Genomic DNA, 13,875 nt, shown 5'->3' on the forward strand with positions numbered 1-13,875 from the left:
ATACATGTATCACTAGCCACTTTAAACAATACCACTTTTATTTGTTTACATACCCTACATTACTCATCTCATATGTATATACTGTACTCGATACCATCTACTGCATCTTGCCTATGCCGTTCTGTACCATCACTCATTCATATATTTGTATGTACATATTCTTCATTCCTTTACACTTGTGTGTATAAGGTAGTTGTTGTGAAATTGTTAGGTTAGATTACTCGTTGGATATTACTGCATTGTCGAAACTAGAAGCACAAGCATTTCGCTACACTTGCATTAACATCTGCTAACCATGTGTATGTGACAAATAAAATTTGATTTGATCTAAGGATCCCTCCCTCTTGAAACAGAACCTTACGGAGTCGCAAGCTTCTGTGAATTGACCATTTCACGGCTTATCTACTTTTCAACAGTAACTGTCCATTGAAAATCTAACTTTTAGAAGTTAATATTCTATTAGCTCATACCCAAATAACATTGACTCATCCTATACTTAAATAAAACCTACCTCAAACTTGTATCTCAAACGTTTCAAAAATGCTTGTATTTCCTCAGAGGGTGATGTCATTCCAACACAGAAAAGCTGCTTTTGAATATACTTAAAAGAAATTGAAGTAAAACTATTTAACTTATAATGTAATTAATTACCCTGTAGGACATATTTAATAGAAATATGGAAACACTGGACAGTTAGTTTAATACAGTATTGTGGTGAGTATATGATTTTAGCTCAAGTCTAATGATCAGATTAGAGCATTAGCATTCAAGTACCTTGACTTACTCAATGAAATTATTTAGAACATTTGTCATGCCAGCCATTGGTGACATACCTAATGTGTCTTATATTCATCCCACCATCCACTGAAAATATGTTTGCCAGTTCCTTGTGTGTCAGTGACACTCACATTATGCCTTTCCTTGCCACATCAGACAATCCCAAACTCCAATACAATACTCATTTTTTTATTTTACATTTGTCTCAAACAAATGTCTCTTCCATAAATATGTAGTCTATTTGGGTCATATTCACATATTTTACATTGATCATTTCAGTAATACAGAAAACAGGAAAATAACTATAAATTAGCGATTCTGCTTTGGATCTTTAGAAAAAAAGGTTTTCAAAAACTACATTTGCCATTTTAGTACACAATACAACACCACTCTGTTCATAGACACACAGTTCAACAGACAGACCTGAAAGATAATGCAAGACTTTCACACAAAAAGACTACTCCTTGGTCAGGTCAATGACAAAAATGACCAATTGTCTATTTCAATGAAGGCAGCCCACTTGTGTGACAACACAACTCTTCTTTCTGAATCCACTGACATGTCCTTTACATCCATATGCACATTGTTACAATTACTACTCAAGATGTCATTATCATTTCCCCATGAATATGTAAGTTGTTAGTTTTGGCATTTTACCAGTAGGCATCAGTTCATGTACTGACGTGAGAACACAAGAATTAACAACAACAAAAACATTTTTTCCAAACAAGTACATTACAACTGTGGATGACAAGCGTATAAAAAAGAATAAAAAAGAGAGAATCTATGGATATGTTAATAATATGGTATAGAGACAGTATGGTTTAGAGGCGTACAGCACATTATGTAAACAACTGTGCTGAAATGTACAATATCAACAGCTAGGCTGTGTCCAGCACAGCTTTGAGAGCAGGTTCTAAAGTCCATTATAGTGAGAGAGTCTAAGCAACGTTCATTCAAAAGAGCTGCTCTTTCCCCAAAAGGGCATACCCGTCTCTACGGGCACTCTTCTTCTCTGTGTCGACAGATTCAGTCCCTTTCTGGTCTGACCCTGACCAGTTGATATTTAGTGCACATTCCAGCCGCACTGCGCCTTATGTTGCCTGTTTGTCTGGGTGGCTCTTTAACTTGTGGAACTTAACACTGTCAAGCTTTTCAAACCTCTTGCCACAGTGTTCGCAGGTGAAGTTGTAGTGGGCCTCGGGGGTGTGTTTCTTCATGTGCCAGTTGAGAGATGCTCGCTGGCGACACTGGTACCCACAGATCTCACACCTGCAGAAGAGGTAGAGGGGTTGAGGAGGGAGACGAGATAAAGGAAAATGTAGGATGATTCTAATCTGCAGAAAGTGTTTTTAGGAGTGCAATGTAGTCATTTCTGTTTGTGAGACACAATTGCATATATTGTACAAAACCAAAATATAAAATGTGTAGAGAAAATGAAATAAACCGTCTGGGTGTAAAAACTTGAGAGACCAAAGTGTTTCACTCACTGAAGGGGCGTCTCTCCTGTGTGCGTGCGCCGGTGAACCTCCAAGTGATTCTTCCGTTTGAACGATTTCCCACATGTTTCACAGATGAAGTCTCGGACTCCTACACAAAGTTTGACGAAAAATTCTAATCAAATCAAATTTTATTTGTCACATGCGCCGAATACAACAGGTGTAGTAGCCCTTACTATGGAATACTTACTTACAGGCCCTTAACCAACAATGCAGTTCAAGAAAATGAGTTAAGAAAATATTGACTAAATAAACAGACCAGTGTAAAGTTGGGTGATTTTACAACCAGGTCAGCAATCATTTCACGGGCAGCACGGTTAGATGAGAAGCATCACCCAGTAAAGTTCCATACGCTCAAAACCATTAGCTTTAGAGATGGGTTGACATTCAAAGCTGCATTATATAGTACATATCATAGCAGGATAAATATGAACACATTATTACTAGCTCAAGCGCCACTGTACAGTATATCAGTATAGCCCAGATTTAGAGTTGTTTGTGCCCACCTGAGTGGATGATCATGTGGCGATGCAGGTGATTGGACAGATAGAACTTCTTGCCACAGCCGGGGTGGGGGCACACCTTGGTCCTCCCCTTCCTGTGAACCAGATTCACATGGTTCTGCAGGGAACATAAAAAAACATATTATGAATCACAGCATGAAATGGTAGTTACAGCAACATGTGTGCATTTTTATTATCTTTATTCGTAACTTGATGGCACAACAAGGTCAAGGTGTTCCAACTCAAGGCAAAAGCTGAAGTGTAGTGCCTAAAGGGGCCTATTTACCTGAAAGCTGCTGATGGCTACATAGACTTGACTACAGCCTTCATACGGACAGTGGAACATCTTGAGCATTCCGTCTGCCTCGATGACAGGACCTCGTCTGCTCCTTCTACATCTGAAATAGAAAAGGGAGTGATGCCCGTGGTTTGTCTACAGAAGTGCTCTGAGGAAGTCAAGATGGGAATGTAAATGGCATGTCCATCTAAGTTTGTCTCTACAGATATGATCCCCATAATTCTCCATGCTGGCCACTCACCTGCTTAGGCCTCTCTGTAGCTCCCTTTCACAGGTGGTCTCCAAGCCATGAGATTCAACACTGGGCTGGAGCAGGTCCTTGTCACTCAGGCCTGAGAGAAAAATATCTCAAACCATTGGAATAGCAAGCTATTCATCATTGATTTTTGTCAATGTCAGTATCCATTAAATCAGCATATACAACAATTACAGCATATTCTAATGCATTGTCTGTTGGTGTAAGCAAAGGCTAAAATACTCTGTGCCAGCAGTACCTGTGATGGATTCTTCCTCTGTCGTCCTAAAGTCTGCCACTGACTGGCACATTTGGTTGTAAGCCACGCCCTCTATGACAGTGCAGGTGACCTCCTCCACGTCTCCACCCCCCATGTTGAGCTGGATGCCCTCGGATGCCAAAGCCTCGTAGCTGGGGCCAGTGATGATGATCAGCTACAAATGACAGGGAGAGGGACATAGGATAGGCTACATGTTAATATTACTATATAAAGGCAGTGCTTTCAGGGATGACAAATACTTGATTGTGATAAAATTCCAAGACAAATGACTAATGAGTATTTTTCTTAACCTGAGAACCATCCAGAGTTTCTCGCTGGTCTGGTATCTCACAGGTGGTCCCCACATTCTGTAGTGTCTGAGAATCAAATAGCTCCCCTTGCCCAGGCACCTGCATAGAGGCTGGGACTGGATGGAGGATGGTCTGAGTGTCTACACAAACTATGTCACCCATTGTCTGTGTGGTGTCCTGCTCATTGGATTTGTCCAGTCTGTCAGTTAAGGATGCGGTCACTACAACACACTCAAAGCCATCTTGTGATGTACCCACTCCATCTCTTCTCAGGTCCTCCGCCTCTGGGTTGATGTCCTCCCCTACAGCAGTGTAACCGGTCTCCTCCTCGTCAGACTCCTGGGCTTGCTGTTTGCCTGCCTCCATCACCACCTCCATCTCCCAGACAGACTGATTCTCAGAGAGATGCTCCATTAGTGGAGTGTCTTTGGATGGGGCCTCCGTCCCTGGGAGCTGGCTGAGAGCTGTGGCCTGCTCCACCTGATCCATAGTCACAGGGGCTCCGGCCACTTCCAAATCCCCTCCTGCATCTAGGAAAGAGAAGGTTACAGAATACGGATGCATTTAAATACAAGTTACCCTGTTTATGTCAAATGAGTGGTTCCCATACAATTACATGTGACCCAGAGCAATTAAAAGCCAAATTAGTATCTGAATGTTCTGTATCTCTTACCAGTGAGCTGTATGTGGGCATCTGTCTCTCTCCTCCTCCTGGTCATGATTCCTCTGGTATCCTCTGTCCTTGTGTCACTATCAACTTCCTCCTCCGTCTCTGTCTCCATCTCAGGCTCACTGACCCCTCTTGGTGGCGAGGAGAGGTGCTGCACAAATGAATGGTCAGCATCACACTGCCAAATAGCAGAGGTGGAGAATCCAGGTTGGGGTTCCAGAGCTCTGAGCTGCGGTTCATGTGGACAGGTCTGAGAGTGATCCTGGTACCAGGTCACCATGCTACAAAGGCTAGACACTCTCCCATTTTTCCCTATAAGAAAATAAGTATCAACAGTGACATAAATGTAATCAATCAATCCCTCATGTAGGGATACTTTTCTTCATGGTTAAGTGGATACACTGCATTGTTCTTTCTTACCTCTCTTCAGTTTTGTACAGACTTCTGGGGTTGTCTTCCTAGCGGCCAGGAATATAAATATGACGTTATTGCATGAGGATACTGTGTTAACGTTAAGCACTATTGAGCTGATAGCCCGAGCTAGCTAACCCAATTGATTGAAGGAGGTGGCCTGGGGAAGGGACTCACATTTAACAGAGGACGAGAGAGGGGATAAGCTAGCTAAACAATATTAGTTACTATCTAGCTTTATATTCTGATTTTATGTATTATCAGTAAACACACCCTCCGTATTTTTGCTGGTATCTCATCCCGTACGTGGAGTTGAGCAGGATTAGGTACTCGGCAAGTCCAGCGTCACTCAAACTCGTTCGCCGGCGAAGCTCACTCCAAACCTTGTGAGATTCTCCAAGATAAACTCGCCTGACATCATACTTCTTGCGGGACTCGAGGCGTCTTTGTGCTCGGTCAGAATCCGTGAGCCTGGGGCGGCCTCTACAACGCCTCAAAATTGATTTTATTTGATCCCCAGCTTCTTCAGCGTCCAGGGGACCCTCTTCTCCTCCATAGCCATCCGCCATCTTGACAACAGCTGTCTGTTGTTGTCATTCCTAGCGGAAGTTGTCTTACAGGAAGTGACACCACTTGGCGGGAAACAAAAATGTTCTTTGCAGAACACGCATTGAGCAGAACGTTTTATCAACGATAAACCAAGTTCATACATGTACATAGATAGCCATAGAAAGATATGGCCGATATTTTGACGCATGTCTTTAGGACATTTATCCAACACAATGGAAAAACGAAGGATTTCAAAATCATCGCACCATCAAAATGCAGTACTTTGGTGGTCGGAGACTGTAGCGTCAACCGTTCGTTGCTGCTACTTGCGGCGGTGACTGCTGCCTCTGAATTGGGGCTCAAAGTCTCATTTTTCACTCAGGTTCAAATTCAGAGCCTTCCAGGATCATTACACGAATCCATGTCCAACCTGAGCCCCGACAATTTGAAGGTAATTAGCTATTTACATACTACTAGGCCTTAATAACAACTACCCAACTAGCTTCCAGCATCTGTGTTATTTGGCACTACCTTGATAAACATGACATAACATAACACACAGTACCACACTCCCTATTGAAATCATTGGTCAGCCCACTGACCTAACAATGTCTTATGACATCAAGCACTTTTATTTTGTGCCATGTTCAATTGGAAGATGTAGCAAGTTAATTATACATGTGTATGTCCTAAGCACCCCCAATCAGTCACAGAGATGTGCATCACTTATCAGCACAAAACATGTCTGATGGGCCCACGGCCAAGTCCTCCCTAAAAATCAGAGGGAGAAAATGTTTTCCGGAAAAGTCCTAAACAAACTGTTCTGATTATTGGCATGAATTTATTGCAGAAAATCACGTTTTCATACCCCAGGTCCTTGGAAGATTTGCTTCAGGATGTGGCCTCTTTGCATGAATCAGCCTCTGGATCTGCTGCCCCTACGTCGCTGATCATCGTGGACGGACTGGAGGGCTACCTGCGCGGGCCTGGGGTGAGTGGTGGCCTTCAGCAGGCGGAGCAGTCCTCTGCTGCACACATCTCTGCTCTACTGTATGACACGGCTGCATTTCTCTCACAGACCTTGGAAGAGAGAACCGCTAGTCTGGCCCCCTGTCGGGTCATAGCCTCGTTCCAGTCCGAGTGGGAAGGGCATGCTGGTGGGGACTCCTCAGACCCTGTCCTCTCAGTGTTAGACCGCTACTTTCAGGTTAGGTGTACCTTGGACCAGGACTGGAACTCTGCCCCTGCTGTAGCAGGACCACGGGACACGTGGCATGTTTACCTCTCTGGTGCTGGGATCACAGAAGACCCTATTGCTAAGGATGAGGAGGACTCAAGTCTGGCACGAGAATGGCGTCTGGTAATTTGCCCCAATCGCTCAATGGAGTTTACAATGGTTTGAAATCTATTAAATGACTTACTAGTGGACAAGGAAGAAATAAAAGACATGCAAAAAACATATATACTTATATTTAACAATTGCATTCCCAAAGACAGATGCAAGGGGAACAGTTTTTTTTCCCCATTGTACAAAATGGTTTTCACTAGTGTATACAAAAGTTTTCAGCAAGGTTTTTATGTGAATTAAACCACTCTGACGGAATTGTACTGTTCCTGACTGCTCTGGCACAATATAATTTGAGTCTGTTCTCCTCCCTTGCCCTGTTGTCTTCTCTCCTACACAATGTGATTTCACATTCAACCATTCAATTCACATTACTTTTCTGTCTAACTGTTGTGCTTGTGGCGCTTTCTAAAATAATTTGTAGAGGGAAGATTAGGCTGATGTTATAGACGGGACAGCAGAGAACATCACAAAAACGATGTGCACTCTTCAATGGGGCAGAAGGCTGTGTGTTGTCATTCTGGATGGCCAGATAGCTAACAACAATGACAAACTGCCAAGTGGCTAGTTTCAGCGGGTTTTATCTTGTTCTTGATACCATGTATTGTTTTGACTGATGTCACGTCTAAGCTAATATGGCAAACATTAGCTAGCTAACCACCAACTGTAACTATGTATTTGAGACAAGTGCTCATTGTACAACCTTTATGATTTCAATAAACATTGGAGATGAAATATAGTGTACATGTTGTCAACAATCTAAGCCAACCCCGTCGATTTTGCCACATAGTTGTGCACCCGTTGGTTTTATTGCTAAACAACCAACCCGTCTATAGATATTAGCTATCAGGGGCAATTAGAATGTCTCCCCACGTTTTTTTCAACTAAAGGACAACAAGAACATCAGTTTACAAGCATTTCGATACACCCGCAATAACATCTGCTAAATATGTGTATGTGACCAATAACATTTGCTTTAATGCCATACATTTTTAAATCATATTAGTACAAAAAAAACATTGAAGATATTTAATATGGAAGCGCATCAGAATCGATTAAGATTTGTTATATTTCAAGCATTATAATGACATTTTTGTTGACCATAAAGAGATACTGAGTTCCAGAAAGGATTGTCAGAAGTTCATCACAGTATTATCAGAACATGTCAGGAAACATTCACCAGTTTGTTTAATGAACACTGAAAATAACTGAAAACTGAAGGGTTTAAAGATAGAAAAATGAGGAACTAGTTAAGTGTTAAATGTTAGTAAACAAAAAATAAACATGTTTGATTGGAGCCTTTTCTAAACAAATGTTCACTTTGGTTGTTTTTAAAAGATTTTCCCTTATTTACTAGTCTATGTTCTATAACTGTGTTCTGTGAGGGGATTGTGCTCCTCATCTTATCTGGACAGATCAGAACCTCATCTCATTATGCTAAGATCTAGGTCACTCATATAAGGAAATTGTTGTGAACTTCATTTGTTATGACGTCAAATACCCTTTTCCCCAATGCCCAGGCTACTCAACTACTGTCCACATTCTAAGGAACGGGACGATACCACTATCTTGGCAAAGAAACAAAACATGAAACAGATTTCACTTCTTTAGGAAAACAGCCCTAATGTTGGAAGCAAATTATTTGCTGTCATCCAGAGTCACATGTATTTATTTTCCAAGCTATTGTGCACAATATTTTACATACAGCAGGTTTTTAAAGGACCAAAGAGTTTCATCTGCTTTGTGTTTCCTTTTTGCCATGAAAAAAATATTGCGATACTCTACCACCCTCAATCTCAATTCTGGACCTCAAAGCCAGTTCAACTGCATGTTTTCATTGTTCCCTTCGAGTCAGGGACCGATTTACACCTGTGACTCCAGGTGTGTGTAATTAATTACCTGGTAGAACAGAAAACCAGCCGGCTCCGGACCTCGTAGGGTCAGAGTTGAGTATGCTTGCCCGACCACATTGAATTGTCATATTCACATGTGCCGATGTAAACAACTCTTTTTCACCAATGGAACAACTTAAAATGTGACAATGTTTTTTCAATCTACTCATACATTTAGCCAAATCACAATTTTTGTTTGTTGGGTGGGAGGAATTACCTAAATTTTCAACAAACTGGTGTTTATTTAAACCCCCCCAAAAATGTAATTTGAATTATTTACAGTTTCAACAATTATGGCTTCTCAAAATGTATGATAATATGTAAGATTCAATGAGGTGACAATTAGACAAATATACAAACATTCATACACTGGAACCATCATGACTTTTACAACCTTTGTTGATCTAAGCATTGCAAGCAAGAGGTGTACAATAGCATCATACTGAAATGTGACCCATTGCCTAAACACATTCCTGCACATCCTACAGTACCTCTTCATTCTCGCAGGAGCTTCATGTTAAGACCATGGCTACATCTTAGTGATACTCTTGTACAATAGACAAACACAATATTTACAATGAAAGTGTCAACATTATCTAGTTATTCCAATAAAAATATAGAAAATAACCTTATAAATTGACCTACAAGATCCAATGATCTTAGAATATACACATTACATGTGTTGTATAATATCAACTTCAGAGTGTTTCAGTTGGTCATGTATTTCTCAAACAGCTGCCTTCTGATTAAAGGGATATTGTGAGAATGAGCTTGTGACATCCAAAGAATGATGAAATCCTTGTCAGGGATACCTTTGACTTTTCCTCACCAAAGCCTTTGAGCTTAAATGTTGCTGTGCCTGTTATGTCATAGTTATGAGAGTAGCCTACACCCTGGCTTTTTACATTCCACTGACAAGGAGACGGAGTCCATGTAGAAGCCTTGGCCAAACATCCCAACTGTATTTCAAATTCATTGGACCTTTAAGCCTCAGTTCATAGCCTGTAACATAGCTTAGCCTTAATTCAGAATGCAAAGTGGATGGGCGTACCTATGGGTCTTCTGTGTGCAGGGATCTCGTTCTTGTACTCATTGGTATAGATAACTCCCTTCCCAATGTCATCGATCTTACTCGAGCTCATCGGACTGTAATCCATGGAGACGCCTGAGTCGGCCACTGCCATGTAGGTGTACCCGGGGCCCTTGGGCGGCCAGGTGTGGTTTGGGTACTCAAAACTGGACTGGGACGAGAGGCGGCCCAATCCTGAGCTCTGTTGGAAGGAGCCCAAGTCTGATCGAGATTCAGAGGATGTCCTTCCAGAGGCAAAGAGAACCTGCAGGGGCAAGGTTTCTTCCAATATGTCATCCAGAGGCTCCTCCCCACTGTGGTTCTGAGCATTGAGGGTGACATAGGCATCATGGGACTCCAGTAGAGAAGACTGGGTCCAGGGTGCAGGGTGCTGATGAATAGCCCGGAGCTGGTCCATCGGCCGGTGCTCCTGGGGGGTTTCTCTCCACCCCTCCAATGCAGAATCCACCCTCTTTAGCTTCTCGTCTTCATCCTCCTCACCAAGTGCCTCTGAGGCCTTGGGCGGCAAAGCGGAGCTGGGTAAGGCGGGACCAAGGCTAACCTCTGAGAGCACCTCTAGTGGCGCAGGGAATTCCTCGGAGTAGAAGTAGGCTGGCCTCAACCATAAGCCTCCAGTGCTGTGGCCCAACCACTCCTATTGACAAACCAAAGGATATAGATAAGCACTGCACAGGGTACTTCATACCGAGTTTCATATTCCAAGGATGCGAAGACTAATACTGGATTTATTGGTCTCACCTGAAAGTCACCGCCATAAACCTTAAAGAGGCCTTGGAACTTGCTTTCAGGGGTGGGAATGATTGGCCAGATCTTCTTCAACAGGAACCTGAGGACAATATTGTACAGCCTTATTCCATAAATACACCACTGAGGATGTCTCTACAAAGGAGATCACTAAAGAGTGTAATTACAGTGGTAGACTAAAAACTTTGGAAAGTTGTTGTTTATGGTAACTGACCTGCGATGAGACATGAGCACAAGGAGAGACAGCAGGGTGAGGACGAGAGAGATGATGAGACTCAGGGACACGATGAGAGGGTCCAAGTCTGCAAATAAGATAGCACAGCAACAAGGTTACACCAGGGATGAAATCCAAGGGAGGGATCCCTCACAAATAGAACAAAGATGTTGAGCTCACGAGACAAGCACATTATTTTTGTGAATGTTGCTGCAGGAGAAAGAAGCTTACCACCAGGCATTGTTTCCATCAGTACCGGGTCAGTCCAGGAGCTCCAGTAGCCGCTGTAGCTGATGCCGTCCAGTTTGACACGAATGCGCACCTTGTACTTAGTGCCTGACTGTAGACCACGCAAGATGAGCTCAGAGCTGGCTTGCACCTCCTCCACCTGAAGACGAGATGATAATGCATTGTCAGTGACACATCTCTGCCGAAGGCCAAGAAAGGAACTACACCATTATTCACAAGAACTTCCAACGTTTCTCTTGTCTGGTAAAAAAAACTTCTACCTCTGATATGAGTGTGTGTTGTTCATACCTTTCCAATGTGGCTCCATGCTATGGCGTAGCTGACCTCGTACATCATGCTGTCACCCATGTACTTGAGAGAGGGAGGCAGCCAGCTGGCCTTCAGCTGCCCCTGCGTCCCTGTACTCATCAATGTCAGATTGGCAGGCGGGTCTAACAGGACTGACACACAGACATGAGAAGAAAATGTCATTCCTAAATCCTGAGAAAAAAACAAATGGAATAGTTCCCAAAAGTTACCCACAACCAAAACTCTATAACTCACAGACAAGTTCAATGAAGAGACTGCGGTTGTGGATCAGCAGGTCGTCCCGAAACACCCGGATGTCAAGGGGCACAAATAATTGAGTCTGGGACAACCTGCAAAAATACAGCCTCTTGCCGCCTGCTGCTGGTAGGGCAGTTACGGAACACTCACTGCTGTTCTCATTCCTGCAGAGGAGGAGAGACATGTGGATTGTTTACACTTTGTATAACGTTTCTAGGCTAAATGGAAATTTGAGGTGATCATTCTTCAAAACACATCTTCATAGCAGGTAGCAACCTTCTACCAAGACAAGGTGAGAGAATATGGTACAACGTAGCAGCAATTATTAACGGAGCGCTTTGCCTGATCATGACGTACTGGTATGTGTATATGAATGAGTATTGGTCAGCAGAGCCAGCCCTTTCCTCATCCTCCTCCCAGAAGCAGGTGAGGTCAGACATCCCTTCAGCAAAGCACTTTGGATTCTCTGGCTCAACGTGGAGCAGCAGAGCCACTGTGTGGACAAGGGAGGGAAGTCTTAGTCCACAAGGTAAATGTGTGTTGGGGCATTATTGGTATTGACAATTTAGTAAACACAGGTGAAGACTTAGTCTCCAAATAGCTCCAGAGGAATGACGATTGCTGATTAGTGATTATTATAACTATTTTTAACAGCTATTAAATTCACCAAATTGTGCGAGGAAACACAAACCTTTGACAATTGATAACCTCTCTATCTTAACCCAAATCTAAAACATCAAACATATTTTGTGGAAATACAAAATATAACATGATTGAAAATAAGCGTTGTAATTGTAAACACTTGTGTTACAGAAGGTGACGAAAACAAGTAGGCTATTTGGGGAAATGTGTCCTACCTTTAGTTTCCAAAGCTTGTGCACCATGCACGATGGATGTTTTCTGAGCGCAAAATAATACACAAAAAGCCAACAGCTTATTCAGGTTATCATTTGTCATCTTTTTGTTTCCTCTGAGAACAAAGCAGCCTACGCGTTCTGTTGTACTGCATAACTGGTAGGCAACCAGCTCCAAACGTCTGTTTTCTCCATCTCGCTTCGTGACAGTCTGTCTCCGAGATACTATGGATAGTGCAACACAGTTGTGCGTGCATCACAGGAGATAAGGTGTGGGCGAGTGACAAGCCAAGCTGTTTACTTTTTACTCAAACCCAACTGTAGAGGTGGAGCATACAAAATATTTTCACTCGTGTCTGTGGGCGGGACTAGAGTAAGGTTACAACATGCTTCCTTTGGAACAATATGTCCCACCAAACCACAAGGACCCTCGGAGACAACTGCATTTAGTTGTAGTGGGCTATTTTTTCACCATGCATAATTGAAGTTCCTTGTTGTGAGGAACAAAGGAGGCACGTGGCAGACATACACAGGTAATAGTGTAGGCCTAAAAACTGAAAACCCACATGGAGCCAGTGAACTCACAACTCAGCGTAAACGGTCTCTTATCTCTGTCCTACACCCATGTTTTTGAGCTCGACCTGCGTTATCTGTATTGCAAGGGGTAGTGTCCCGTGATAAGCATGGGGGCGTTTAGGCTCATCCCAACCCTACATCATTTGAATGTAATTTAGCCTGGCCTAGATCACTTGACTTTAGTGGGCTCAGGCGGAGGATTTCTCATTTGGCACTAAGGAAGATCACTGATAGGCACCAGTATATGATGGAAGACTACAGTATGATGTAAAAATATAAAAAGGTTACAAAACATTGCAAGAAGATTAACTGCAAAGGACACAAAGGCTGTGGTTAACTGGTAGGTGACAGGAAAGGGCACCAGGAAACCTCTTATTGTTGAGGAGGACCACAGCAGTGTGGTTTTCTGTGTCGTTAGATAAAAAGACCACCACAACCCCCCCACCCCCACCTCTTATCCAAATGGGAAGGGAGGTAGGACGTAAGGCCATAAATTATTAATGATATCACCATAAAGACTAACCTAACCACATAGAGCATGGGTCTCAAGCCTTTGTCCGCTTGACTGCATAGATGTTGTGCTTTCACAAGTTCTAATCATCTAAACGATTTAGCATCAGGATTGCACAATAAAACGGCAACTCAAGATTTTATATTTTGTAATGAAGTCTTTTTATTTTCATAAACACATTCAATGTATATGCCTTTTCTAATAAGATTTTCCATCAAACAGAGAGCCTTAAATTGGAACAAAACAACTATACATTAAGACACAACAGTATAGTTCCCCCTTAATAGTATAACAAACCTCCTATATAACCAATGGAATGCCAGACTACACAAAAACTAACCA

At 42.5% G+C, this 13,875-nt stretch overlaps 3 protein-coding genes across 5 annotated transcripts; 1 reads left to right on the top strand and 2 right to left on the bottom strand.

Moving 5' to 3' along the window:
• Positions 1–950: 950 nt before the first annotated feature.
• LOC135554259 (zinc finger protein 653-like) lies at positions 951–5,578 on the bottom strand. 2 transcript variants are annotated; one of them, XM_064986450.1, is made up of 10 exons: positions 5,237–5,578; positions 4,973–5,010; positions 4,556–4,864; positions 4,141–4,412; positions 3,572–3,746; positions 3,319–3,409; positions 3,066–3,177; positions 2,783–2,897; positions 2,268–2,367; positions 951–2,049 (listed from the first exon to the last, which is right to left on the bottom strand). In XM_064986450.1, exons 1-10 carry the CDS (start codon positions 5,530–5,532, stop codon positions 1,872–1,874), a joined length of 1,686 nt encoding a protein of 561 aa, XP_064842522.1. In that variant the 5' UTR covers positions 5,533–5,578; the 3' UTR covers positions 951–1,871. The 2 variants fall into 2 exon arrangements, with proteins under 2 accessions (XP_064842522.1, XP_064842521.1); XM_064986449.1 differs by having other exon boundaries at positions 3,883–4,412.
• Positions 5,579–5,699: 121 nt separating this feature from the next.
• Positions 5,700–6,914, top strand: LOC135554261 (uncharacterized). The gene is made up of 2 exons (XM_064986453.1): positions 5,700–5,963; positions 6,363–6,914. Exons 1-2 carry the CDS (start codon positions 5,700–5,702, stop codon positions 6,912–6,914), a joined length of 816 nt encoding a protein of 271 aa, XP_064842525.1.
• An 895-nt stretch (positions 6,915–7,809) lies between these two features.
• LOC135554260 (erythropoietin receptor-like) lies at positions 7,810–12,746 on the bottom strand. Of its 2 annotated transcripts, none has more exons than XM_064986451.1 (8): positions 12,450–12,746; positions 11,935–12,085; positions 11,590–11,756; positions 11,335–11,486; positions 11,029–11,185; positions 10,798–10,885; positions 10,578–10,665; positions 7,810–10,473 (listed from the first exon to the last, which is right to left on the bottom strand). In XM_064986451.1, the coding sequence occupies exons 1-8, from the start codon at positions 12,547–12,549 to the stop codon at positions 9,775–9,777; spliced, it is 1,602 nt and encodes a 533-aa protein (XP_064842523.1). In that variant the 5' UTR covers positions 12,550–12,746; the 3' UTR covers positions 7,810–9,774. The 2 variants fall into 2 exon arrangements, with proteins under 2 accessions (XP_064842523.1, XP_064842524.1); XM_064986452.1 differs by having other exon boundaries at positions 11,950–12,085; positions 12,450–12,744.
• Between the last annotated feature and the right edge of the window lie 1,129 nt (positions 12,747–13,875).

This window comes from Oncorhynchus masou, chromosome 14 (genome assembly GCF_036934945.1).
Source record: "Oncorhynchus masou masou isolate Uvic2021 chromosome 14, UVic_Omas_1.1, whole genome shotgun sequence".
NCBI lineage: Eukaryota > Metazoa > Chordata > Actinopteri > Salmoniformes > Salmonidae > Oncorhynchus > Oncorhynchus masou.

What these genes read in the sequence shown, in the direction of transcription:
- LOC135554259 (XM_064986449.1), bottom strand. Translation starts at nt 5,532, where the DNA reads ATGGCGGATGGCTATGGAGGAGAAGAGGGTCCCCTGGACGCTGAAGAA. An exon ending in TACCAGCAAAAATACGGAGG is followed by an intron (nt 5,011 to 5,236) that starts GTGTGTTTACTG and finishes CCTGGCCGCTAG; the next exon opens with GAAGACAACCCCAGAAGTCT. An exon ending in TAGCCATCAGCAGCTTTCAG is followed by an intron (nt 2,898 to 3,065) that starts GTAAATAGGCCC and finishes TGTTCCCTGCAG; the next exon opens with AACCATGTGAATCTGGTTCA.
- LOC135554261 (XM_064986453.1), top strand. Translation starts at nt 5,700, where the DNA reads ATGGCCGATATTTTGACGCATGTCTTTAGGACATTTATCCAACACAAT. An exon ending in TGAGCCCCGACAATTTGAAG is followed by an intron (nt 5,964 to 6,362) that starts GTAATTAGCTAT and finishes AATTTATTGCAG; the next exon opens with AAAATCACGTTTTCATACCC.
- LOC135554260 (XM_064986451.1), bottom strand. Translation starts at nt 12,549, where the DNA reads ATGACAAATGATAACCTGAATAAGCTGTTGGCTTTTTGTGTATTATTT. An exon ending in TACCAGTACGTCATGATCAG is followed by an intron (nt 11,757 to 11,934) that starts GCAAAGCGCTCC and finishes CCTCCTCTGCAG; the next exon opens with GAATGAGAACAGCAGTGAGT. An exon ending in GTGCTCATGTCTCATCGCAG is followed by an intron (nt 10,666 to 10,797) that starts GTCAGTTACCAT and finishes TATTGTCCTCAG; the next exon opens with GTTCCTGTTGAAGAAGATCT.